Consider the following 25,341-nt stretch of genomic DNA (forward strand, 5'->3'; position numbering starts at 1 on the left):
TCTATAGTCTAGTCTATAGTCTAGTCTATAGTCTAGTCTATAGTCTAGTCTATAGTCTAGTCTATAGTCTAGTCTATAGTCTAGTCTATAGTCTAGTCAATAGTTTAGCCTATAGTCTAGTCTATGGAATACTCTAGTCTATAGTCTAGTGTATAGTCTAGTCTATAGGCTAGCCTGTAGTTTGGCCTAAAGTCTAGGCTGTAGTCTAGGCTGTAGTCTAGGCTATAGTCTAGTATATAATCTAGTCTAGTCTGTAGTCAAGTCTATAGACTAGCCTTTAGTCTAGTCTATAGTCTAGTTTAGTCTATAGTCTAGCCTTTAGTCTAGTCTATGGTCTAGTCGATAGTCTCTAATCTAGTTTACATTTAAATCTATAGTCTACCTATAAAAGTAGTTAAAAGTTAAAAGTATTTTTGTTGTTATGATTCTGTAATATTTCAAAATTTTAATTTTTCCATAACTAAGGGAAAGTACAATTATAATTAATTGATTAATTTTGAGTATAAGAACGAACAATCTTGTTTTTTGGGATTATTAAACTTTAATGACACAGTAACAGCTTTAACTAAAAAGAAGAAAAACTAAACTTTTCTTTCTATATTTTTCTAAACTAACATATGGTTGGTGTCTAGTATTTTGATAAGAATAGTTTTTGTTTTAGTTGTTTTAGCTCTAATTGTGTTGTTTTCCTAATTAATTTGACGTCTTGTTACGCACATCTAGACATACATACATACATACATACATACATACATACATACATACATACATACATACATACATACATACATACATACATACATACATACATACATACATACATACATACATACATACATACATACATACATAACAAATTGAGCACAGTTTAAAAATAATCGAAAAGAGAGTATTTATTGTCTTCCTTGTGTTTTTTGTATGCTTAAGCGAAGGTTTGTTTAGAAGTGTGTATAGATTTGTTTGTTTTTTTTTTCTTTTACTTTAGAGGAGGGTGTGTATTTTTGTTTTTGCTTCAAAAACTAATCACCTCGTGTATGTTTGTTATTGTGTGTGTTTTTTTTTTTTTGCACATGTTAATCGAAAGTATAAAAAACAAGTTAAACAATTTGTAAACATAATTGTGTGTAGTTTTTTTTTATTATTTTGCCATTTTTTCAATAATTTTTGATTAATAGAAGGAAATGGCAACTTATTATAAAATTATAGTTTTAATATAAATTGTTTTCTTTTTTTTAAGTAAATGTTTGCTGATACCTATTGATTATGGAAACTTATTGGATATTTTTGCTAAATATTTGTATTTCTTATTAAAATATGTTAAGCAATTGCTATGTGAATGAAATTATAAAATATATTAAACATTTTAACAACAAAAAAATATGCTGAATCATTTAAGACTAGTTTTTTTTTAATGAGCTATTTTCAGTATAGAAGAATTTTGTGGACGATTTCTTTGGACTAGAGTTTACAGAAGAGTTTTTTTTAAAGCAGTCCTATTTCTATAGACCGGAATAGTTACCAATCTATAGACTAATCTATAGACTATTTTATAGTCTAGTCCATAGACTAGTCTATAGTCTAGTCTATAGTCTAGTCTACAGTCTAGTCTATAGTCTAGTCTATAGTCTAGTCTATAGTCTAGTCTATAGTCTAGTCTATAGTCTAGTCTATAGTCTAGTCTATAGTCTAGTTTATAGTCTAGTATATAGTCTAGTCTATAGTCTAGTCTATAGTCTAGTCTATAGTCTAGTCTATAGTCTAGTCTATAGTCTAGTCTATAGTCTAGTCTATAGTCTAGTCTATAGTCTAGTCTATAGTCTAGTCTATAGTCTAGTCTATAGTCTAGTCTATAGTCTAGTCTATAGTCTAGTCTATAGTCTAGTCTATAGTCTAGTCTATAGTCTAGTCTATAGTCTAGTCTATAGTCTAGTCTATAGTCTAGTCTATAGTCTAGTCTATAGTCTAGTCTATAGTCAAGTCTATAGTCTAGTCTATAGTCTAGTCTATAGTCAAGTCTATAGTCTAGTCTATAGTCTAGTCTATAGTCTAGTCTATAGTCTAGTCTATAGTCTAGTCTATAGTTAAGTCTATAGTCTAGTCTATAATATAGTCTATAGTCTAGTATATAGTCTAGTCTATAGTCTAGTCTATAGTCTAGTCTATAGCCTAATCTATAGTCTGCTATATAGTCTAGTCTATAGTCTGGCCTAGTCTATATTCCAGTCTATAGATCAAAATGCTTCTCTACGAAAGATTCTAGAGAATACATTCTCCTTTGAGTCCTTTCCTTTTTAATAGCAATTAACATATTTTCTCTTGTGTTTAATCAATCTTACATTTATAAAGTATTAAACGAAACCAAAAAAAAGTTTTCCATTACCAAACAGTGATAACAAACGAGAGATACAACCAATTTATAAGTAGGGTAGGGTACATAATCTACAAAAAATAAATAAAAACAAATCAAACCCATACAATGGTAATTGAGTAGTAGTCGTAAAACCTCACTAGTGTCTAGAGCTGCATGGGCGATCAGACAAAAATCTTTTGAATGATGCAGCAGTAACTTTTCAAACTTGCGATTGAACGGTTCGCTCAAACGGTTAAAGAGAAAATAAAATAAAAAATAATTAAAAAAAAACCAAATATAACAAATTAAATAATAAAATATAAAAGAAAAACTAAATATCTATTAAAACAAAAATGAATAAAAAAATCCGTGTATGTGTTATAGGAGCGGGCACGGCCGGTTTATCGGCTGTGAAAAATTCTTTAGAACATCATATGGAAGTGGTGTGCTATGAAAGAGAGGAACAAGTGGGTGGCACTTGGGTCTATGAAGACACCGATGCCACGGTACAATGTGATGAGGAAGTGCATAGTAGCATGTATCAGGGTTTAAGGTAATTGCGAAGAAACTACTTGAAAATAGGAATGTTTTTTTAAACTAATAAACTAATTTCTTAAATAAAGAACAAATTTACCCAAAGAGGTTATGGGTTATCCTGATTTTCCTTATCCCGATAAGTTTGAAATGTCCTTTGTTACATCTGCCGATGTTTTGGAATATCTTAATCTTTATGCTGATCATTTTAAACTAAGAAATTATATACAATTTGAACATGAAGTGATACGCGTTAAACCACGTCTCAATAGGGAATGGGAGGCAAGTAGTTTATTTACGTTTTTTTCTTTTTGCATTTGGTTTGCTGATAATACAAATTTTGATGATGCAATTTAATGTTAAGTTTAAATGATTTTGTTTTTTAATCTAGGTCCATGTTTTAAATCACAAGACAAACGTTTTCAGTGTACAATATTTTGATAGAATATTTGTTTGTAATGGTCACTATACTAAGCCTCAATACCCGGAAATACCTGGCATGGATATTTATAGAGGTCTGCAATTACACAGTCATCTATATCGTACTCCACAAAAGTTTAAAGGTAAGATTTGGAAATTTTATAAAGAAAAAACTTTGCTTTAGGTCTGAGCGTAACGAAGACTTTTCTAAGGGCCCCAATCAAATGAAGAGATATTTCTATTGAACACAGCACAAAAGAAGACTAAATCAAAGTCACTAAAACAGAACTAGAACAGAACTAAACAGAACTAGAACAGAACTAGAACAGAACTAGAACAGAACTAGAACAGAACTAGAACAGAACTAGAACAGAACTAGAACAGAACTAGAACAGAACTAGAACTGAACTAGAACTGAACTAGAACAGAACTAGAACTGAACTAGAACTGAACTAGAACTGAACTAGAACTGAACTAGAACTGAACTAGAACTGAACTAGAACTAAACTAGAACTGAACTAGAACTGAAATAGAACAGAACTAGAACTGAACTAGAACAGAACTTGAACTAAACTAAAATTGAACTAGAATAGAACTAGAACAGAACTAGAACAGAACTAGAACAGAACTAGAACAGAACTAGAACAGAACTAGAACAGAACTAGAACAGAACTAGAACAGAACTAGAACAGAACTAGAACAGAACTAGAACAGAACTAGAACAGAACTAGAACAGAACTAGAACAGAACTAGAACAGAACTAGAACAGAACTAGAACAGAACTAGAACAGAACTAGAACAGAACTAGAACAGAACTAGAACAGAACTAGAACAGAACTAGAACAGAACTAGTTAGTTAGTTAGTTAGTTAGATAGTTTATCAAACCTGCATTTTCCAATAAATCTGTCTAAAAAAGACACTTTTTCATGGACTTAAATTTAAAAGTAAAACTTTTCTAAAGTTTGTGTTCTAAATAAGTCTCTGAGTCTCAAGAAGTCAAATATGTTTACGTTTACGGCTGGAATCTAAACAAGACACTTTCCCATACATTAGAGTCTAAAGTACTTACTTTGTTAAAGATTAAAATCTAAATATAACTTTTCCATAGACTAAAGGCAAAAGAAGACACCTTTCTAAAGATCAGGGTCTTAGAAGACAAATTTCTTAGATTAAATTCTATATTAAGTTTTTGCTAAAAATAAATTATGACATCATTTTCAAAAAAAAAAAAATTTAAATGTTTATATGGAATAGTTTGTTGTTTACAACCTAATTTCTAGAAGTATCAATAGTTTATAATAAATTGACAATGTTTTGTTTTTGTGCCAAATCTAATCATATTTTTTAGGGCTTTAATGGCAAGATATGATAAAGGAAAATCACTTATGCTGATTCCTAAGTAGTTTTCTTATCTTAACATAAATATTAAAGGAAAATTTTCATATATTTACAAAATAATATGGAATTAAAATATAAGATAATGTACAATTAGACGATGATCATTGAATGACCCAGGAAAGAAATTAGCACGTCTAATGGCATACATTTGATAAGAACTTTTAAATTTGTCTATGATATTATATTAATGATGAAAGAATGAAAAAACGAAATGTAGAAATGTTACTATTTGATAACAAGGTATAACTTGTAGACACGTTTTACTACAAATTAGTCTATCTTTTGCAGCTGATTAGAAATCCGGTTTTGTTGTTAAATGTGAATGAATAAGGTACTTGTTATGGTCAGAAGTTTAAAAGAATTATTTTCGTTAAAGAATATTATCAGCATTAACAAATTCTAGGGGGTCTTAAACAAAACGATCTACTTTTATTTATAGTTAGAATCAATGTCTTATATACTCTTTAAGGCAATAGCTTATCAGTTAAAAATTACTTTGTTTTTCCTAAAGTCTGACGTTAAATGTTGCTTACTTCGAAAACAATAATAAATCTGAAATGTTTTTAAATGAACTAAATATTTCTTTACTATCAATAAATGTTCTTCTTCCTTCTTTATGTTATGCTATAGATGAAACAGTTTTAGTTATTGGTGCTGGACCAAGTGGCATGGATGTTACTCAACATATTGCCAAAACTGCCAAACAAGTTTTCCTTAGTCATCATTTACCAGAAGCGCCACCTACCGATTTTATGGGCCCCGTCACTCAAAAACCTGATGTTCAATATTTTACCGCAACTGGTGCCGTCTTTAAAGACGGCACCGTTGAAGATTTTGATTGTGTAGTCTATTGTACCGGCTATCAATATTCATTTCCCTTTCTAAGCTGTGATTGTGGCATTTATGTAAAAAATAATCATGTCCAGCCTTTATATAAACAATGCATTAATATCGAGCATCCTACCATGGCCATTATAGGTTTGCCGTTCTTAGTTCTGCCCACACAATGTTTTGATATGCAAATACGTTTTGCCTTAAAATTCTTTAGCAATGAACTGGAATTTCCCTCGAAACAGGAAATGGTGGATGAATTAAAACGTGACTTAGAGGAACGCAAAGAGAGAGGTATGCGTGAAACTGAGGCTCATAAAATGGGACCAAAACAGGTGGGTTTGGTTTTTTTTCTTAAAATAAAAAATCGGTTCATATTCCTTATTATCTAATATTTCAATTTTCACTTCTTTTTTTCAGTATGACTACTATAAAGAACTTTCCGAAATGGCAGGCATAACAACCATCAAACCTGTTGTGGCGAATATTATGAAAGATTGTGGCAAAAAGTATATTTACGAATTGGAAACCTATCGTTCCTATATCTTTAAGGTATTAGATGATGAACGTTTTGTTAAAATACCTGTCAATTGAGATATAATTATACATTCCTTTAGACTTTTTATTGATATTTTATTTATAGTTTGTTAAGAATAAAATTATATAAAGTGTTGGGTTTAAGAACTATAATAAGTGGCTGTAAATATATTTTCGTTTGTTTTTTTATGTAAAAATTATATGCGTTTTTTTCTAAGAACTGAACTAGAACTGAACTAGAACTGAACTAGAACTGAACTAGAACTGAACTAGAACTGAACTAGAACTGAACTAGAACTGAACTAGAACTGAACTAGAACTGAACTAGAACTGAACTATAACTGAACTACAAGTGAACTACAACTGAACTACAACTGAACTACAACAGAACTACAACTGAACTAGAACTGAACTAGAACTGAACTAGAACTGAACTAGAACTGAACTAGAACTGAACTAGAACTGAACTAGAACTGAACTAGAACTGAACTAGAACTGAACTAGAACTGAACTAGAACTGAACTAGAACTGAACTAGAACTGAACTAGAACTGAACTAGAACTGAACTAGAACTGAACTAGAACTGAACAAGAACTGAACTAGAACCGAACTAGAACTGAGCTAGTGCTATACTACAACTAAACTAGAAATGAAATATCACTAAACTAGAAATGACCTAGAACTAAAACTAAACTTGAAATCAATTTAAGCTGAACTAAAACAGCTTTTGTATTAAAACCTAAAAGTGCTTTTGTGGGCAAAATTATGGGCGTCTTATGTCTTAAAAAACTATTGAAAATGACTTACCCACAGTTTATTTTGCAATTTCTTATTAACAAATATTGATTCCATGACAATTTAAGACGTTGCACTTTACTGCAAACATGATTTTTATAAACAGTCTGTGTCCGGTGCCGCAACAGGTGAAAATTCTTAAACTCCATTATATCCTGTAATGTTGTAATCCCAAAACTCCAAAGACAATCCCTTGGATTGTGTTTGGCTCAATTTACATGAAGTGACGCTAATATGTATGTATGTCTTCTTTTGATGTTTTATTGTAATTACTACATCAGTTAAGTGAAGTCAAATAGTTTAAGTTTGTTTTTAAGATTTTTTGTCAACGTTTTTCTTTTGTTTGCACTTAAAGGAGCACTTAATAGACTGAATTATAAACTTGAGAGCACATTGAACTTCTAAATCAATTTAATATCCTAGTTTTTATCAACTCACTTTATTTCGATTTTATTTGTTTACATTTGATGAACTTTGTGACAACTAACGGAAATTGCCGCCAACTCTTCTACAATATTATGTTTGACAACGCCAGTTTTAGTAACGTTGCCACATTAAAAAAGCGTATAAAATAATAAAGGAAATTTTTAAATGCATATGTGTAGTTCGGAAAACTTAAAAATATACAATAAAATGTATTATGTATACAGATACTATTCCATATGTACATACATATGTTAGTTATCTTGTCGTGATGCTTCGGTATCCAGCCACAGGAAGTTATGGTTTCAAAGAAGTGTATAACTATAGGTTACTCATCTTGTGAAGATAGTGAGAGTGGTATGTGTCTGTCAATCCTTTTAAGGTCAAGGTGAGTGGTTGCAGTGCCGAGGGCCTGGATGGCTAGCCAGTGCATAAAGAGGCTAGTGTCATGTTAAAGCACTGTTGTAACGTAGTTGCCTAGTCCACGTACGCCGTCACTGCGTGGATTGTCCATCTGAACGTGCATACTCGTGGGATTCAAAATAGAGAAACCAAATCTAAAAACAAACAAGAAGGAGAGTAGGGACACGACGGAAGGGGTAGTCGACCTGTTAGGGAGAGACAGTCCGGACGTCACGGTCAACGAGTATGATAGGGAGTTGGACAGTACATGGGAGGACGGTAACGTTTGACCTTACTGACCTCCATGCCAGAATTGTTGAGCATGAAAGTCAGGTACTGACCGACTTAGACGTGGAGGTGTTATGTGACTCCTTTGGTGAAACTAGTGCCACACAGAAGCTGGTAAATTTATCTCTGTCTGACGAAGAGCTTGCTGACAGTCAGACTGTTAAGATAACATCCCCTGCTTAAGAGGCCAAGAGGATCCAATGGGGACATTTGGGAGAAGACCGTTCACAGGTCATTCGTGGCCGTCGAGAAGAAGCCAAGTGCCCCTCCTCGAATGATACAGGCCGAATGAAGGAGAAGAAGCCTAGGAACGGGACTTTAAGGTCTCTCTCCTTTTTGTCTAAAATGGCAAAGGCAGATTCCTCAAAGGGGTATCCCGAAAACCAATGCGCTCATATTTTCGCGAGCTGCGGAGGTCAAAGGTCTACCACCCAAAAAACCTAGCAAGGTGGACGCGACACCAGGAAAGTTAAAGAGGACCGGTAAACTTTCGGCCCGCTCTCCGTAAGGATGTCAGTAAGGGAAAAGGCTCCGGTAGTGACCGACACTCCAAACCAGTGGTGTCAAAGTCACTGGCACTCCTAAAGGTCCCCGCAAGGAAACAATTAAGAGAGCCAGATCTGAGGATGATCTACCCTCTTCATCCAGCATGAAGGTGAAGAAGTCAAACAGGCCTGGATGTATGACTTCAAGTGGCAGTCATTGATCGGAATGATCCAAATGGGAGGATCAGTACCGATCTCTGACAATCAATTAAAGGTAGGCTAATTGATGAAATCGCCATCTTTGAGGGTGGATCGGAGGATGTATCCTTCAATGGTGCAGACTGGGTTAAGGACGTGAAAGTTGTCAATTGCGGTAACAAGAACTCCTTGGAATTCTTAAAATCGACAATTGGCAAATGTAACGACATTAACCCAGCAGCAATGCTTGAGGTGATACAGGCTTTCGAACTGCCACTACGGTTGTTGTTGTAACAGTTCGACTGTTAACTTTGTTAGTATTGCCAACTTTTCACTCAAAAACATAAACAATGAACAGCTGTTTTTTTGCAAACAATACTTTTGTAAAATGGAAAATTTTTGGAAAAATGTTAAAAAAAAACATTTAAAATAATAATAAATCAAACAAAACAAATCAGAAAATTTGCAATTTACTTAAAATATTAAGTTTTTGTATATCCGAAATCATTGTTTTATTGTTTTTATTAATTATGTTTTCTCACTTATAACTTGAGTTTAATTGGCAAATTACACTCAGTTAAACTAAGATAATAAGTAAGTTTACTGATAACTTAAAAACACGAAACTTATATTAAACCCGATTTAACTAAAGAATGAAGATTATCTTTATCTTTACAGAAGTATTGTTTGCAAAAAACAGCTGTTCATTGTTTATGCTTTTGAGTGAAAAGTTGGCAATACTAACAAAGTTAACTGAACTTAAATCTAAAACTGAAAAACACAATCATTGGTTAAAGTCCGCCTAAATTTGTTGCGAGTTTAATGTAACTTACTTGCTGTTAGTTAGTTAGCCTAGTTTAACTCAGGAGTAAGAAACCCGCCCTTATTATCTTAGTTTAACTAAGTGTAATTGGCCAATTAAACTCAAGTTATAATGATTTCGGAAGAACAAAAACTTATTATTTTAAATAAATTGCAATTTTTCTGATTTGTTTTGTTTATTATTTTAAATGTTTAACATTTTTCCAAAAATTTTCCATTTTACAAAAGTATTGTTTGCAAAAAAACAGCTGTTCATTGTTTATGTTTTTAAGTGAAAAGTTGGCAATACTAACAAAGTTAACTGAACTGAAATCTAAAAGTGAAAAACACAATCATCGGTTAAAGTCCGCCTAAATTTGTTGCGAGTTTATTGTAACAGCAAGTTAAGCCTTAGTTTAACCGAGGAGTAAGAAACCCGCCCTAAGTGTAGACTATAGTCTTGGCTATAGAATTGATTTATAGTTAGAAAAATAAATTAAAAAACACAGTTCTTTTGTTGGAAATTAGAAATTACAATTTATTTCATTCTCTTGTTGTTGTTGTTATTGTTTTACAAATTTGCTGATGTTTATTAGCATAAAAAGATATATAGTATATTTTCTTATAATTCTTATATTCTCTTTTAAATCAAATGCCACTTCTTTTTTTTTTAATAAAATAATGAAATTTTTTCTATGTTTTAAAAAAAAAACAATATTGTTAAGATGGAAGAGAGAAAAAAAAGGGACAAAATTTTTATAAATTTATTTAAAAAAAAAAAAGAGAAAAAATTTTTTTTATTAAAAACCCAGCTGGAGAACAACAAAACATTTTCAGCATCATAAATGTTTTGTTGCAGAGCCAGGGTTTTGGGTGAAAAAAATTTTCTTGTTTTTTTTTTAGAGAGAATTATAAAGAATTTCTAATTTTATTTGAGTGTGTGTGTGTGTGTGTGTGGGGGGGGATTTTACGATTTTTTTGTAAATTTTTTTTTAAGGATTTTTTTCTTTCTTTCTTCTTCTCTTCTCTTGGCTACAAATTTGCTACTATAAGTTTGTGGTTTTAAATTTTTTTATACATAATACAATACATATACATTTAATTAGTTAATTATTTTTGTGTGTGTGTTTTTTTTTTCTTTAGCATAACTATACAATAACAAATTTTTTTTAATGATTTTTTAAAGGAGGATGTTTCAAGAAAAAACAAAATTTAATTTTTTTTTGAAAAAAAAAAAAGAAATTTTGTTTTTAAACTTTAAATATTGTTGTTGAAATATGTATTGTTTATATATATAGATAGATTTGTTATAAATATTATACGTTTTTTTGTTTTAATAGCTTATCACAAATGAAAATAATTATATATATATATATATTTAATTAATTTATTATAGTTTTTTTAATATTATTCTTAGAATTGAACAATTATTTAAACATAAATATATTTATATATATATTTGTATTATTTATATATTATTAATATTATATAGGACTTATTTTGTAGTTATGTTTAAATGATGTTGTGGTTTGCATGCTTTTTTTTTGTTTTTTGTTTTTTAAAAAAAAAGGAAATTTATATAAAATTTTTTTTTTAAATTTAACTTTATAAAAAGTTAAGTTTTAAACTTGTGTGTGTGTGTTAAAAGTTTTTTATATAATTTCCTTTTTTTTTAAAAAAAAAAAGAAAAAATTTTTAAATTTTTTAAAAAAAAATTTAAAAAATTTTTCTTTTTTTTTTGTAACTCCCTTTATTGTTGTTAATGTTTAAGTTTGTTGGTTTGTTTTTCTTGTAATTGTTGTTGTTGTTATTGTAAATTATTATTATTGTGTATACTGGTGGTTTTTCTCACTAAATTTCTTTTTTTTTCTTTTGTTGTTAAATTTTTTTGTTTTTTTTTTTTTTAATTTAAACATTAATTTAATCTTTTATTATATATATTTATATAAAGATGAAATGGTTTGTTGTTGTTATTAATTAATTAAATTACATTTTTTTTTATATATATATAATAAAAAATTTTTTCAAAATTAACAAAAAAAAAACAAAAAAATTTTAGGGAAAATTTATTTTTTTTAAATTTTTAAAAATTTATACTTTATTTTAAATAATAACGACAAAATCTATAATAATAATTAAAGACAAAGAAAAAAAATTAATAATAAAATTAAAAACTTGAACATATTTAACATAATTTTCTGTTTTTTTTGTTTTGTTTAAAAAGGGAATAAAAGGTATGAATGGGTGGAGGGGAAAGGCTGTGTGTAAAATACACAAAATAAAAAAACAAAAAAAAAATATAATATTAATTAAAATTTTAAAAATAAAATTTTAAATTTTTAACTTTAACAACAACACAAACAAAGAAAAAACCTTAAAAACAAAATTATTAAAGACCTGTTGCTTAACCTAAACAAAAAACAATCTATTCTATATATACAAATTGTTTAAAAAAAGGTATAAAAACCTATTACAAAAAAACACCTCAAATCTAATAAAATAAACATAAACAGCTTACTTTGTATGGGTGTGTATGTGTGTGAGTGTGTGGCAGCAGTAATAGGTTTATAAAGAAGTTTATAAAACAGGTCCTTGGACTTACTTTATTATTAAAAAAACATAAAATTTAATAATAAAGTTAAAGATGTTGTTGTTGTTGTTGCTGTTATTAAGGTTAATGCTCTTGTTGCTATTCTTCTTCTTCTTGTTGTTGTTGTTGTTAAAACTGTTGCAGTTTTTGTTTTTGTTGTTGTTGTTGTTGTTTGTATTATGAATTTATTTTGTGTACAAGTAGATGGCAACAATGAGACCGTACAGACCCAAGACTTCAGCGAAAATGAGAATCAAGATCATACCAACGAAAAGACGTGGTTGTTGGGCAGTACCTCTTACACCAGCATCACCCACAATACCGATCGCAAAACCAGCCGCTAAGCCAGAGAAACCTACAGCCAAACCAGCACCCAAATGAATGAAACCCCTAGAATAAACACAAGAAAACAAATAATTAATATTTTTTTTTTTTTAAACAATCACCCCTTTCCTTCTATTGCCCATCATTATTTCACATGAAATTTTGTTCCCATTTCACTTTTTTTTTTGTTCACAAACTTTTTCTTGTTATGAAATTTTTTGATAAAATTTAGTAAATATTAAACAGCTGTTTTATACACAAGTCAACTATTGTGAATGAATTGTTTACAACAAGTTTACGATAGAGCAATTTTTCCTTTCAAGGGAAATGACAAATTTAAAAGGGAACAAAATTTTCACAACAACTCTCTTTATAAAGATTGAGAGAGACAGAGAGACAGAGAGACAGAGAGTGTGTGTCAAAGTGATATATAAAAAAAATGTAAATAACACCTACTTGTATAGGGAGTATTTTGATGGTTCATCTAAAGCACCAGCAATAAGGACAGCTACGACCAAACCGTAAATGGCAATAATACCAGCCATAACAACGGGAATGATAGATTTCATAATCAATTCTGGTCTCATAACTGACATAGCAGCAATACCAGTACCAGATTTGGCTGTACCATAGGCGGCTCCCAAAGCTATAAAAAGGATGAAAAAATAGAAACAAAATATTAATAAGTTATTTAATAAATTCTTAAAATTTAACTTAAATAAACTTCTTCTTAAAGAAACTCCTTCACATTTTACTTTTTTTGAATTCTCTGCATTTCGTAAAGCTTATTTTTGTTTTGAAATTAAATTTTTAATAATTTTTTTAACAAATTTTCACAAATTTCACCATCAGAAACTACATTGACTAGCTGTTCCTTATAATTTTTATTAAAAATCTTAAAAAACACTTAAGGTCAAGAAGATAATAAGACTCTTTTTGTAAATTTAAAAAAAAAAAAATCAAAATTTCTTTTTTTGTAAATTTTATAAATTTTTCAAAATTTCTACAATTTTGAAAAATATTTTGAAAAAAATGCTAGAATTTAAAACAAATTTGCTTTACAATATTTTAGATGTTATTGTTTACTTATTTCCTTCCTTAAAGATCATAAAACTTCTATTCTTTATAATTTTTGAAAATTCCTAAAAAAAAATCTTAAAAAGTTTTCTAAAACTTTAGGAAAATATCATAAAATCTATTTTGGATTAGTTTCTGACACATTTTAACAATATCTTTTTATGAATTCTAGTGACCAAGAAGTTAATAAGACTCTTTTTGTAACAAATTTTTTAAAATTTTCTATAGTTTTGAAAAATATTTTGAAAAAATTGTACAATTTAGAAGAAATTTACTTTTAACAATACTTTAAATGTGATTGTTTGCTTATGATAATAATTTTATAAATTTTTCATTCTATAAAGATTATAAAACTTATAATCTTTATAATTTTTAAACTAAATATTTAAAAATTCCTAAAAAAAATTCTTAAAAAAGTTAAAAATTACATTCTTTTCAATTCTCAAAATTATTAAAAAAACAACTAAACTCTTTAAAAATTCTTAACTATTTTTACTAAAAACTATTGAAAATTTCTTAAACTATAAAGAATTTTTAATAAAATCTCTTAAAACTTTGAAATTTTAAAATTTTCTAAAAAATTTTATAAAAAAAAATCTAGAAAAAAATAAGAAAATTACCTTATGCCTTTAAACAACTGCATTTAAAGGAATAATTAAGTTAAAAACAAAGTTATAATTGTAATATTACTTTAAAACATAAAAATTAAACAATTTTTATTAAAGTTTTATTTAAATTTTATTAAAAAAAATCTTCCAAAAATTCCTTCACCAAAGTCTTTGTTTACATTTTTGTTTAACTCTTGTTGACATTTCTGTAAAGTGTTGCCATATGTGCTGCTGCTGTTAATATAACAGTATGGCAATTTTCCATATAACAGTGTTGTTGTAGCTATCTTCATTTCGATGAGTTATTTAAAGTGTATAGCATAAGTGTGTGTGTGTTATATTTTCGTAATAAATTTACGAAATTTAACGTTCAATAACTTTGAAAAAGTTATAATTTATATATAAATGTACATATTGTTGTCGTTGTTGTTGTTGTTGTGTATAAAGTAATTAAACTGCGACAATTATTAAAATGACTTTTTTTACTTCATATTAAAGTCATGTGATTGAACGATGAAGTATAACAAAAAAAGCTTTGTATGTATGGGGTTTTTTCATTGAAACCATGAAATAAAGCTTTTTTTTTTCATATACAGATTGAGTTTCTTATAAAAAAATCAACAAAAACAACATGATAACGTTATAATATTAATGATTAAACAAGTAACACACAAAACAAACATACCTACAAACTGTTAAAAGAAATTACTTAAACCCCCTCTAAAAGAGGGTTTCAGGGGGTGTCTTATAAATGGTAGTACAAAAAAAATCAAGTGTTATCAATATTAAAACACATGACTAAATTGTTTTAATGAAAAAAAATTTTGTTTATTTTTTAAAGAAAAACTAGACTAAAGATAACATTTAGAGAAAATAAAAAGAAGTTAAAAAGAAAAAAACTTCTAGAAAGAAAATGACAAATCAAAATGTCTGTTCTCTTTATTTAACAAAAACAGTTTTGATTTAAAATTGATTATTTTAAAACAAAAAACCAGTTTTACATTTAAACTAAATAAATAATAAAGCCTAGGGGGAGAGGGGTTAAAAATTGTATAAAATGATTCAATAAAAACAATTGTTTTGTTGTATAATTTTATTCACAGCAAATTTTTGTTTCTATTACTACACTAAACTCGCTACTCTCTTAATACTTTAAAGAGAATACACTAACTCAATGTATAAATTTTATAAATTAAACATTAATAACAAATCACATGATCTAAAGTTAATAATTAATTAGTAACTAATAAAAGTTTCAAGACAAAATTACTAAAATAAGCAAAAAAACTACAACAAAAAGAAACAAAAAAAAACTAGCAAAACACACACCACACAAGTGTCATGTAAATTTTTGATGATGGTTAGGTGGTGGCCTTGCCAGATAGTAAAACTATTAAGTAAACACAAACACTTGCTTACATTCAAACAAACATGCAGGTTTGTCAAATTTATACGTAAAAAGTGTGTGTATAGAAAAAAAACAATAAAAAATAGAAAAAAACATAGTAATTTTCTAAAAATACTCATTTAGTCCCTCTCACACTTTTCTAGTGTAAAATGTATGTATATAAATAAAAATAATTTCACTTTAATTAATATTGAGTCAAGCTGTGTATAAGAAAAAAAAAGAAAGAAACTAAAACAACAACAACAATAAATACATACAATAGCTTGAATCAATATTTTTGTTATAAATATATATAACACAAAATGTTGTAAAGAAATAACGAAAATGAAATAAAAAAAAGACAAGAATTAAAAGAATTGCAAATAAGATGCAAATTGAAAAAAAAACAACAACAAAAGAGCAAGTTTTAAGAAAAACACTTGTCATCTGTGTTGACTTTTGAGAGATTTTTCTACGAAATTTAAGCGATTTTTTTGAAAGGGTTTAAGAATTTACTAGATTTTAAGTAAATTCGCATTTTATTGATATGATTAAGGAATTTTAAAGTAATATGGTATGAAATAGAATGGAATTGTAAAATATGTACAAAATTAATAGAAATTGAGTCAATATTGAGTAAAACACCGATTTTTTTTAAAGAAATTTATAATTGTTGAAGAATTTTCTATAGAAAATAAATATTATAGATAGTAATTTGTTGTCAATAGAGATTTGATAGAAATATTAGATATTGAGCTAATATTCGTTAAAATACTTTATATTTTTTACAAAGAGTAACTGCCGGTCCACACTAGGAAACTTTTTTTGGGAAACTTCTGATTTTGCGTGAGAGAGAAAAAATATTATTCATCTCAATCGCGGTACGGAGTTTCCCGTACTCGGAAACCTGTTTTGTTTTAGACCTGGTTCACACTAGGAAACATTTAATTTTTGTGTGTGAGAGAAAGATAAAGAAATATCAACCATCTCTTTCTCTCACACACAAAATCAAAAGTTCTCAGTGTGAACCAGGTCTTATTATTCTTATCTTTTGTACAACAACAAATCAATGCAAATAACAATGCATAACAGTTTTTGAAACAAAAGTTTCTATGTGTGGACATTAAGGAAACTTTAAAAGAGCATAGTTTCTCAACAAAAAATTCCTAGTGTGGACCAGGTCTAACAAAAAGTACATAAACATTATTGTAAGTAATTTGTTAGAGAGTTACACTTAAAATTCTACAAATTAAAACAAAATAATAGAAAAAAAAAACAATTAATGAAAAGTTGTCATATAGAAAATAAGCAAACATGTTGAATGTAAATTGTTTTCAATAGGGAGTTAATGAAAATATTACAGAACTATTAATTAGATATTGAGGCAAGTTTTTGCTAATTGCAAAAGAAGAATAAACTTTATTTTGGCATTTATTTAATATAATTATCAAAATCTCTTGAAAAATTCTTAATTTAAATAAAATATTAAAGAATTTTAGTAAAAATTCAACAAAAAATAAAAAATTCAAAATATTTTATAAAAACTAAAGAAAATTATTTAAAATTCTTAACTAAATAATTAAAATTTCAAAAAAATCTATAAAATATTCATAAATTTTATAAAATTTTTTTGCATTAACACATTTTTGGCTTAAGTAAGTATGAAAATTTCAAAGATGCTATTGTTTGGTTATTTTTTTTTTCAAACGATTGACCTTTTTTCTTCTACATTTAATAGTAAAGTACTGAAACTGTATATATAACATATATTTGTCCTTATAAGGAATATATAACACACATTTAAGCTTAAACAAAAAGATATATTTATGCTTGAACAGAAAAAAATGAACACTAAAAACACGAGGAAAGAAGATAAAATTAGAGTTTGCGCAGTTTAGTCAAAAATACAAAAAATATATATAAAATTATTAAAAATAGTTAAAATTTGAGAAAAACAACAGTGTTTTTTTAGAAAAATTATTTTAAATAAAAATAAAAAGAAATAAACCTATAACGCCCCTTTTAAAACAAAGCAAAAGAATTGCAAAATATTGAATGACAAAAAGTTTAATAAATTATGACTCAATATTGGATGTGGTACTTTTTTTATACACATATTTGAGCAGCAAAAAAAATATGTATGATAACAGCAGTTACAGTAAAACAAAATGTTAAAAATTATAAAAATTAATGAAAAAAATTTATAATGAATTTTTTTTTTACAAAAAAAGACAAAATTGAAGCATTTGATTATAGATAGAAGAGTTTTTAAAAGTTTTCAATTGAATTGATCAAAATTTATCAAAAAAAAAAAAATATTAATTTTTAAGAAATAAAGCAAAAAAACTGTTTTTATATAAAAAGTTAATATTTTTAAACAATTTGCATTATAAAATGAACTTAATTCTTTAGTTTAATAAAATATGATTAAGAAATCGAGAAAACAAAAGTATTTTTAAATAAATTTATTAAAATTTTCAAGTTTGTAATAAAATTTAAGTAAAATTTTTAAAAAGATTAATAAAACTATTGCAAATTACAAAAATAAACAAGAAGTATTGTAAAATATTTTTATTTATTTTTCTTTACTGTTTTAAAAAGATTTTTTTTAATTTGTTATTAAATAATGAAAAAAAATGTTAAGAGAATTTATTTTAAAAACTTTTTTGCAAAGAATTTAGTAAAGAAATCATGTTATTAAACTTTATTTTTTCTTATAAATTAAATAAATTTTTAATTTATAGTTTAATAAAGAAATAAATTTAGATTTTGTTTACAATAACAATATAAAAGTTTAAAAGTTGTTATAAATTTTGATAATTTTTCTAAAGTTTTAAGCAAATTTTAATAATTTATTTTGTAAAAAAAAAAATTAAAGAAAAAAATTTTAAAAACTTAATAAAAAAAATTGAAAAAAAAAGAAAATAATTTATGATTTAATTATTAAAAAAAAATTTTCATTTTATTTAAATCACTTTAACTCATATGACTTTAAAAGTTATTATTTTTTTTTAAACAATTTTTTGTTATCTTAAGAAAACAAAAAAAAGTAATTATAATCTTATCAAATCATACAATTAGTTTTAAGTTAAGAAAACATGTGATAAGTGGGCCTTAAGTACTAGAGACATGTGATTAATGCTGGTTTCTTAAACTCACATGCATTTTTTTATGTATTTAGCTGATAATAAGCGTAAAAAAAAAGCACTACTTTAACTTCATTTTTTTTGTCTTGTTTGTTTTGTTAAATATACAGCTAACTTAAACAAATGTATGGCAACTCGTTAAAAATTAAGCTTAAGTCTTGTGACTTGTCAAAAAAAAAAAAAATAATGAAATAAAGAATAGTAGTAGAAATAATAACAACAACAACTGTTATAAATAATAATTGAAGGTTGACTTAACCTACAAATGAAATATTTTCTCCCTTTCTCTCTCTTTTTTTATTGGTCTTACATTAAAAAGGAGTATAAAAATTATTGAAAAATTTGTAAAAAATCGTTTGCTAAGGTTTTTTAAGTTTCTTTTTTGAAAAAAAACTAAGAAATATTGTAATATTTTTAACATTCTACTAATATTGTGGTTTTTTTACTCAAAGTATTTCTTTTTCAATAAATGTGTATTTATTCTTTTTTTTGTACTTGCTCTTCTATTTTTTACGCTCTCTCTCTCTCCCTTTCTCTTTTAATATTTCTATAGCGAATCTTTTACTTTTAGTGGCTGTATCTAACAAAATATTCGATTTTTCCCTTAATATATATAAAAAAAATTTTCTTACTCCTACCATTTTTCTTTTGTAAAAATTTCACTTAACTAAATTTTGTAATTATAATTATGAAAAAAAATTATTTAAACTTTTTTTGATTACTCACCACTGAAGATGATAGCTGAGGCGGCTCCCATAACACCGAAGAAGGGTCCGTAGATTGGATTATCGCTTCCTGCATCTGCCATTTTAAATGTGTGTGTGTTTATAAAACGGGGGTTCTACAAAAAGAAAAGTTGATGATAGACGATTTGTTGGTTTTTGGCTTGTGTAATTTGATTTTTCTTTAAAAAAAAAATTTCGTTTTTCTTTGTTTTAAAATTTTTTTCTTTTTACTAAAAAAAATATATATATATCTTTTTTTTTTTTTGCTTTAATTTGCACTCAATTATAAAAAAAAACAATTGCGCCTTTACTTTAATTTTATGCCAAGAGGAGGTGTTTTTTTCAGAGTGAGTATTCTCTTCGACGGTTGCTAAACGACTGAGTTTTCTCGTCACCAGCAGAAATAAAAACGACTAGGTCGGTGTTGTAGAGCTGTCAGATGTTTATTCGTAGATAAAATCGTTAATTTTTCCCCAACTTGTTATGGTTTGGAAAAAAATCACCAAAATAGGGTTTAAGAATTTAACAGAATATTTAAAAAAAACTTATTTTTATTAAAAAAATTGCATATTTTTTCTACGAAAAAGGATTTTGTTTTTTTTAAGTAAAATTTCTTTAAATTTTATTGCTTTTAGACAAAAATTTTAAAATTTTTAAACAAATTCTGACTTTTTCTTTAAAAATTAGAATTTTTCTTTAAAATGTTTAAGTTTTTTACTATTTCTTTAAAAAATAACATATTTTGCACGAAAAAGCTTAAGATACACGGTTGTCAGATCTTACAAAGTTGTCAATAAAATGTTCCGACAAATGTCTAACAATCGTCTAAACATTACAATCATTGTCAGAAAATGCATTACTGAAAATATTAAACAAGATAAAATTTGTAAGTTTACACTTGTTATTAGACATTTTCTGGACATTTTACTGTCAACTACTGTAAGATCTAACAAACGTTTATATATAGCATTAGACTTCTATATAAAATTATAGCTTTTCTATAGAAAAAAAAAACAATATTTCATATAGAATATTAATTTTATTAAAGAAAACTCAAAATTTTTCTTAAAAAACCAATATGAACTTTTATCCTATTAATTTTCCATTAAAACGTTTTAAATTTGTCTAAAATCTTAACAATTTTAAAGAAAAACTATAAAAATCCTTTTATTTGTTAATTTTGCTATAAAAAACGTCAAAACATTAACAAATGAAAAAAAACGTTAAATCTGGCAGCTTTATAGAGTAGATTTAACAGAAAAGCAAAGAGAAGAAAAAAAAAACAACAAAAAACTTAAGTAAAAATGTGACGTTGTCATTCATTCATGTCATACTTTTGCTGCTGCTTCTTCTTCTTCTTTTTAAACAAAATATTATTAGAAAAAGAAATTTTTTGTTTATAAATTAACAAAAATTTTAACAATTTTATTAAATTTTGTTAGAATTTGTAGCAAAATTTTTTGTAAATTTCTTTTAAACCCACTTTTCTTTGTCAAGCTGCTGCCTTTCTATTAAATGAGGTTTTTTCTTTTAATTTTTTTAAAAGATGTAACTGACTCTTGTAAAAACACCACAAAATTTTAAAGAAAATTCCTTTAAAATTGTAGTTTTTCTTTTTAAAATAACATAAAAAATAAATTCCAAGTAAAACTTTAAAAAATTCCAGTCATGTGATGTGTTTTTGTCAAAAATTTTCGTTTTTTTTTTTTTGCATTTGCTCTCTTAACACATTTTCACCTTCTCTCTCCTCTGCACTTTTCTCTTTTTTTAAACGAGAATTTTAAGAGCAATAGTTTTAAGTCGTGGCAGCTATAATCGTTTTTTTAGTAAATTTTTCTTTAATTTTTTACTTTTTTTACTAATTTCAACACTATTTTCCTCTCAATTTGTTTATGTTTTTTTTCTTGTTTTCTAACACACTCACTTGTCAAAAAAATGAATTATTTGATTTTCTTTTCGAAGTTTTCAAAAACTTGTAAGTTTTTGTTTGGCCTTTTTTCGGTAGCTCTTAGGAGTTTGCGAAGCACGCTTTGTTGGTTGGTCGCTGACTGCTATTCCACTTACTTTTTACTCATCTACATCAATTCGTATCGGGTATTCTGTTGTCAGTTGTTGTCTTATTTACACACTCTTATTGTTTCCACTATCCCTTTCGTTTTATCTAATAGGTTTTTAGTCAAACAACACTCTATAGCTTATTCAGTTTACTGGCATCTAAAGCAGTCATATGACTTGTTCGTTGTTGCCCTTTTTAGAAGCTTCATTCTAATTGGCTGTTCTTATTAGTTAAGTAAATTTCCATTAGAGAAACAATAACCACACAATAGTTAAATTTTAGCACAATGTTGCCATGAGAGCCCTGCGCCGACGAAAATTAACAACGGCGGCGGCGGCTGACACTAAAAATAACGGCGACAGCTTAAAATCATTTTTAAGCCGGCTAAGTTCTTAAATATGTTTAACTTTTAAATTTTAAAGTTTTTTTTATAAAAAACGGAATCCGGGAAAAAAAAGTGTGGGATTTTGTATATAATTTATACTAACAAAATAGAGCAAGTACAAAAGTTATGTGAGAAATTTTGCGGGAATGGAAAAAAAATATTTTAAAAAATTTGATTAATTCTGAAAAAAATCCTCTCACCAAGCTATAACAAAGAGTTTTTGAGTTGTCAATCAAATGCCAATTAAAATCAGATTAGTTAATCTAAAAATAAATTGATTCTAATTAGGGTTCTATAAATCGACTTTCGAATAATCGAACAATCGTCTTTTTGTCGAAAAAAGTCGAAGTCGACTACTTTGTTCAAAAAAAGTCGATAACTCGACTATCGTCTGTGAAAAAAGTCGAAAAGTCGACTTTGTTAATAAAACTCGAAAAGTCTGAAAGTCGATAAGTTGAAAAGTCGAAAAAAATCGAAAAGTCGTAAAAAGTCGAAAACTCGAAAATTGTAGAAACAAGTGAAAAATAGTCGAAAATTTTAAAATTGTGGAAAAAAAGTCAAAAACTCTAAAATAGTCGGAAAAGTCGAAAAAAGTCGAAAAGTCGAAAAAATCAAAAAGTCGGAAAAATCGAAAAGTCGGAAAAAGTCGAAAACTCGAAAATTGTAGAAACAAGTCAAAATAGTCGAAAATTTTAAAATTATGGAAAAAAAGTCAAAAACTCTAAAATAGTCGGAAAAATCGAAAGAAGTCGAAAATAGTCAAAAAGTCGAAAAAATCAAAAAGTCGGAAAAAGTCGAAAAAATCGAAAAGTCGAAAAATGTTGAAAAGTTCACTATTTATAAAATACTTATAGTCGAAAAGTCGGAAAGTCGAAAAGTCTAATTTTAATTAAACGAAAAAATCGAAAAGTCGACTTTTCATAAAATGTAAAAAGTCGAATATTTCATGCTCAAGTTTAAACTGGCAAACAAAATTATTTCATTGATTATTCAAACAACAAATCATACTAGTTTTATTATCTTTTTAAGGATAAGGATGAAATTTCATTTTTTCTTTTTATTAGACTTTCTGTCGGTTTCTCTAAATGCAAAAGAACATTTTCTTTCTTACAAATACATTGAAAACAACAAGAAAATTTAAAATTTTGTTTTTTTGTTTTCAGTATATTTAGAATAACGAAAATGTTATTTCGATATTTTGAAACAGACATTTTACCTACGTTAAGTGTCATAGTGTGAAGTGCCCTTTAGCAGTGACTCGAACCCGCAGGGTTGTATTTATGTTTTGGAAAATGTGTTTAGTTGGTTTAGCATAAATAAACACAGCTTATGTGATTAAGAATTCTGTAATTCCCCTAAGTAAGCGGAACCCTGTCTTTATAGAGAAATTTATCATTTAATTCAGTATTTCGTAAATAGAAGCACATTCTGTGGTAGAAGCACGTGTTATTTTATAACCATTTTATTCTCTGTGTTTTAATAGAAGTTATTGTAAGTTTTATATGTGTTCTTTTAATAATATTATACATTCTGTAGTCTAGACTTTAAACTATCTTATAAGGCGATTCTAGACTACTCCTCGATCGGCAGACATATTCTATTATGTTTTCTATTAGGGTTCTATAAATCGACTTTCGAATAATCGAACAATCGACTTTTTGTCGAAAAAAGTCGAAAAGTCGTAGTCGACTATTTTGTTCCAAAAAAGTCGATAACTCGTCTATGGTATATGAAAAAAGTCGAAAAGTCGACTTTGTAAATAAAAGTCGAAAAAACGAAAAGTCGAAAAAAGTCGAAAATAGTCGAAAAAAGTCGGAAAAAGTCTAAAATAGTCGGAAAAATTCTAAAATAGTCGGAAAAATTCGAAAAATGTGAAATAAGTCGAAAAATGTCGAAGTCGAAAAAAATCGGAAAAAATCGGAAAAAGTCAAATATAGTCGAAAGTCGGAAAAAGTCGAGAAAAGTCGGAAAAAGTCGAAAAAAGTCGGAAAAAGTCGAGAATAGTCGAAAAGTCAAAATTTGGAAAAGTCGGAAAAAGTCGAAATGTCGACTATTTATAAAATATTAAAAGTCGAAAAATCGACTTTTAATTAAATGAAAAAAGTCCAAAAGTCTAAAAATCGACTTTTAACTAAATGCAAAAAGTCGACTTTTCATAAAATGCAAAAGGTCGAAAAGTCGACTTTTCGACTTTTTGAAAAAGTCGAAAAATCGGCTTTTCGTTTCAACTATAGAACCCTAGTAATAGTTGTCTGAATAATAGTGAAGTCAATAAACTAAATTATAATCTGGACTATAAATTAATCTATTGGTCTATTAACTAATCTCTAGTCTATACTATGGACTTATCTATTTTTTTTCTAAATTAGTCTTAACCTTTAACTTTTTTTTTTTTGAAACAGCTAAAATGTCATCAATACCCAAGGAATTTCTTACCGAGAACTATTGTTTTACACATTATGAGATTATAAAAATAAATTGTACATGGGTCCTACGTAATTTTCTTTCATGTTCTGATATTATAGATGAATGGAAGTCTCCAATATTCTCTTCCAATGTATATGAAGAATATAAATTCTCTTTATATGTTAAACGGTCAACTTCATATGCGGATTTTGTCGAATTCTTTTTAATCTATTCAGATCCCTCCGAAATTTTAGAACCAAAGCTCAAATATAAATTATCTATATTAAATGAAAAACAAGAAGAAAAATATGCTCATACAGCTACTATAAAAGCAGACACGACAAATACTATGCGAAAAATTCATTCCCTTAAAATTGTAAATGATCTGTTATGTGAAGACAAGTTAACGATATGTTTTGAAATGACTGTTGCTAAATTTATAAATATAACCCGTCTACCAATTGCCATAACCAAATCTGAATTAAACAAAGATTTGGGAATGCTATTTCAAAATGGAAAACTCACTGATTTTATATTAGTTGCAGATGGCAAGGAATTTCATGTCCACAAAGCTATATTGGCCGCACGAAGTGAGGTATTTGCTGTCATGTTTGAACATGAAATGCAGGAGAATAAATTGAATCGTGTTGAAATAACGGATATCGATGCCGAGGTCATGCAGGAAATGTTACAATTTATTTATACTGGCGTAGTAACAAAACTATACCAAATGGCGAAATTTCTTTTTGTAGCAGCAGATAAATATGCTCTGGATGGTCTAAAGGAAATGTGTGAGAAAAAATTATGTGAACAACTATCGGTTGAAGTAGCAGTTGATACTTTAATATTAGCCGATCGACATAGTGCATTCGAATTAAAGGAAAAAGCTATAAAATTTATAAATGAAAATTCCATTGAAGTGGTGAAAACTGAAGATTGGAAAAATATGCAGAAAACACATGCCTATTTGATTGTTGAGGCATATCAAAGAATTGTAAATGAGTCAAATACTAAAGGAACTAATACAAATGGAAAGTAAAGAAATAAGTTGAAAAGAAAAGTCGACTTTTCGACTTTTCGACTTTTTGCATTTTATGAAAAGTCGATTTTTCGACTTTTTTCATTTAATTAAAAGTCGAATTTTCGACTTTTAATATTTTATAAATAGTCGACT

General features: G+C 27.3%; 4 protein-coding genes across 6 annotated transcripts in view; 2 read left to right on the top strand and 2 right to left on the bottom strand.

Moving 5' to 3' along the window:
* LOC111675886 (LIM domain kinase 1) overlaps positions 1–7,285 on the bottom strand; it is a 37,651-nt gene extending 30,366 nt beyond the window's left edge. For both annotated transcript variants that reach the window (XM_046955265.1, XM_046955264.1), the window contains exon 1: positions 6,879–7,285. In XM_046955265.1, the coding sequence (XP_046811221.1) occupies positions 6,879–7,015 (137 nt within the window). In that variant the 5' untranslated portion in view covers positions 7,016–7,285. The remainder of the gene's footprint in view (positions 1–6,878) is intronic.
* LOC111690766 (putative dimethylaniline monooxygenase [N-oxide-forming] 6) lies at positions 2,549–6,268 on the top strand. The gene is made up of 5 exons (XM_023453323.2): positions 2,549–2,903; positions 2,974–3,166; positions 3,276–3,447; positions 5,334–5,869; positions 5,955–6,268. The coding sequence occupies exons 1-5, from the start codon at positions 2,704–2,706 to the stop codon at positions 6,126–6,128; spliced, it is 1,275 nt and encodes a 424-aa protein (XP_023309091.2). The 5' UTR covers positions 2,549–2,703; the 3' UTR covers positions 6,129–6,268.
* Positions 7,286–12,035: 4,750 nt separating the features above from the next.
* On the bottom strand, positions 12,036–21,402 carry LOC111690780 (V-type proton ATPase 16 kDa proteolipid subunit). 2 transcript variants are annotated; one of them, XM_023453341.2, is made up of 4 exons: positions 21,245–21,402; positions 19,322–19,436; positions 12,834–13,023; positions 12,036–12,443 (listed from the first exon to the last, which is right to left on the bottom strand). In XM_023453341.2, the coding sequence occupies exons 2-4, from the start codon at positions 19,401–19,403 to the stop codon at positions 12,239–12,241; spliced, it is 477 nt and encodes a 158-aa protein (XP_023309109.1). In that variant the 5' UTR covers positions 19,404–19,436; positions 21,245–21,402; the 3' UTR covers positions 12,036–12,238. The 2 variants fall into 2 exon arrangements, with proteins under 2 accessions (XP_023309109.1, XP_023309110.1); XM_023453342.2 differs by lacking the exon at positions 21,245–21,402 and adding an exon at positions 19,632–19,775.
* A 1,731-nt stretch (positions 21,403–23,133) lies between these two features.
* On the top strand, positions 23,134–25,341 carry LOC111690761 (protein roadkill-like). The gene is made up of 2 exons (XM_023453316.2): positions 23,134–23,252; positions 24,164–25,341. Exon 2 carries the CDS (start codon positions 24,169–24,171, stop codon positions 25,204–25,206), a length of 1,038 nt encoding a protein of 345 aa, XP_023309084.2. The 5' UTR covers positions 23,134–23,252; positions 24,164–24,168; the 3' UTR covers positions 25,207–25,341.

The sequence above is a fragment of the Lucilia cuprina genome, chromosome 6 (assembly GCF_022045245.1).
Source record: "Lucilia cuprina isolate Lc7/37 chromosome 6, ASM2204524v1, whole genome shotgun sequence".
Lineage (NCBI taxonomy): Eukaryota > Metazoa > Arthropoda > Insecta > Diptera > Calliphoridae > Lucilia > Lucilia cuprina.

Bases quoted from the DNA above. Each gene is read 5' to 3' on its own strand.
- LOC111690766 (XM_023453323.2), top strand. From the start codon at position 2,704: ATGAATAAAAAAATCCGTGTATGTGTTATAGGAGCGGGCACGGCCGGT. The intron at 2,904-2,973 runs GTAATTGCGAAG...TCTTAAATAAAG, and splicing joins AGCATGTATCAGGGTTTAAG to AACAAATTTACCCAAAGAGG. The intron at 3,167-3,275 runs GCAAGTAGTTTA...TTTTTAATCTAG, and splicing joins GTCTCAATAGGGAATGGGAG to GTCCATGTTTTAAATCACAA.
- LOC111690780 (XM_023453341.2), bottom strand. From the start codon at position 19,403: ATGGCAGATGCAGGAAGCGATAATCCAATCTACGGACCCTTCTTCGGT. The intron at 13,024-19,321 runs GTGAGTAATCAA...TCCTTTTTATAG, and splicing joins CTCAGCTATCATCTTCAGTG to CTTTGGGAGCCGCCTATGGT. The intron at 12,444-12,833 runs GTAGGTGTTATT...TGTTTATTCTAG, and splicing joins TCAAAATACTCCCTATACAA to GGGTTTCATTCATTTGGGTG.
- LOC111690761 (XM_023453316.2), top strand. From the start codon at position 24,169: ATGTCATCAATACCCAAGGAATTTCTTACCGAGAACTATTGTTTTACA.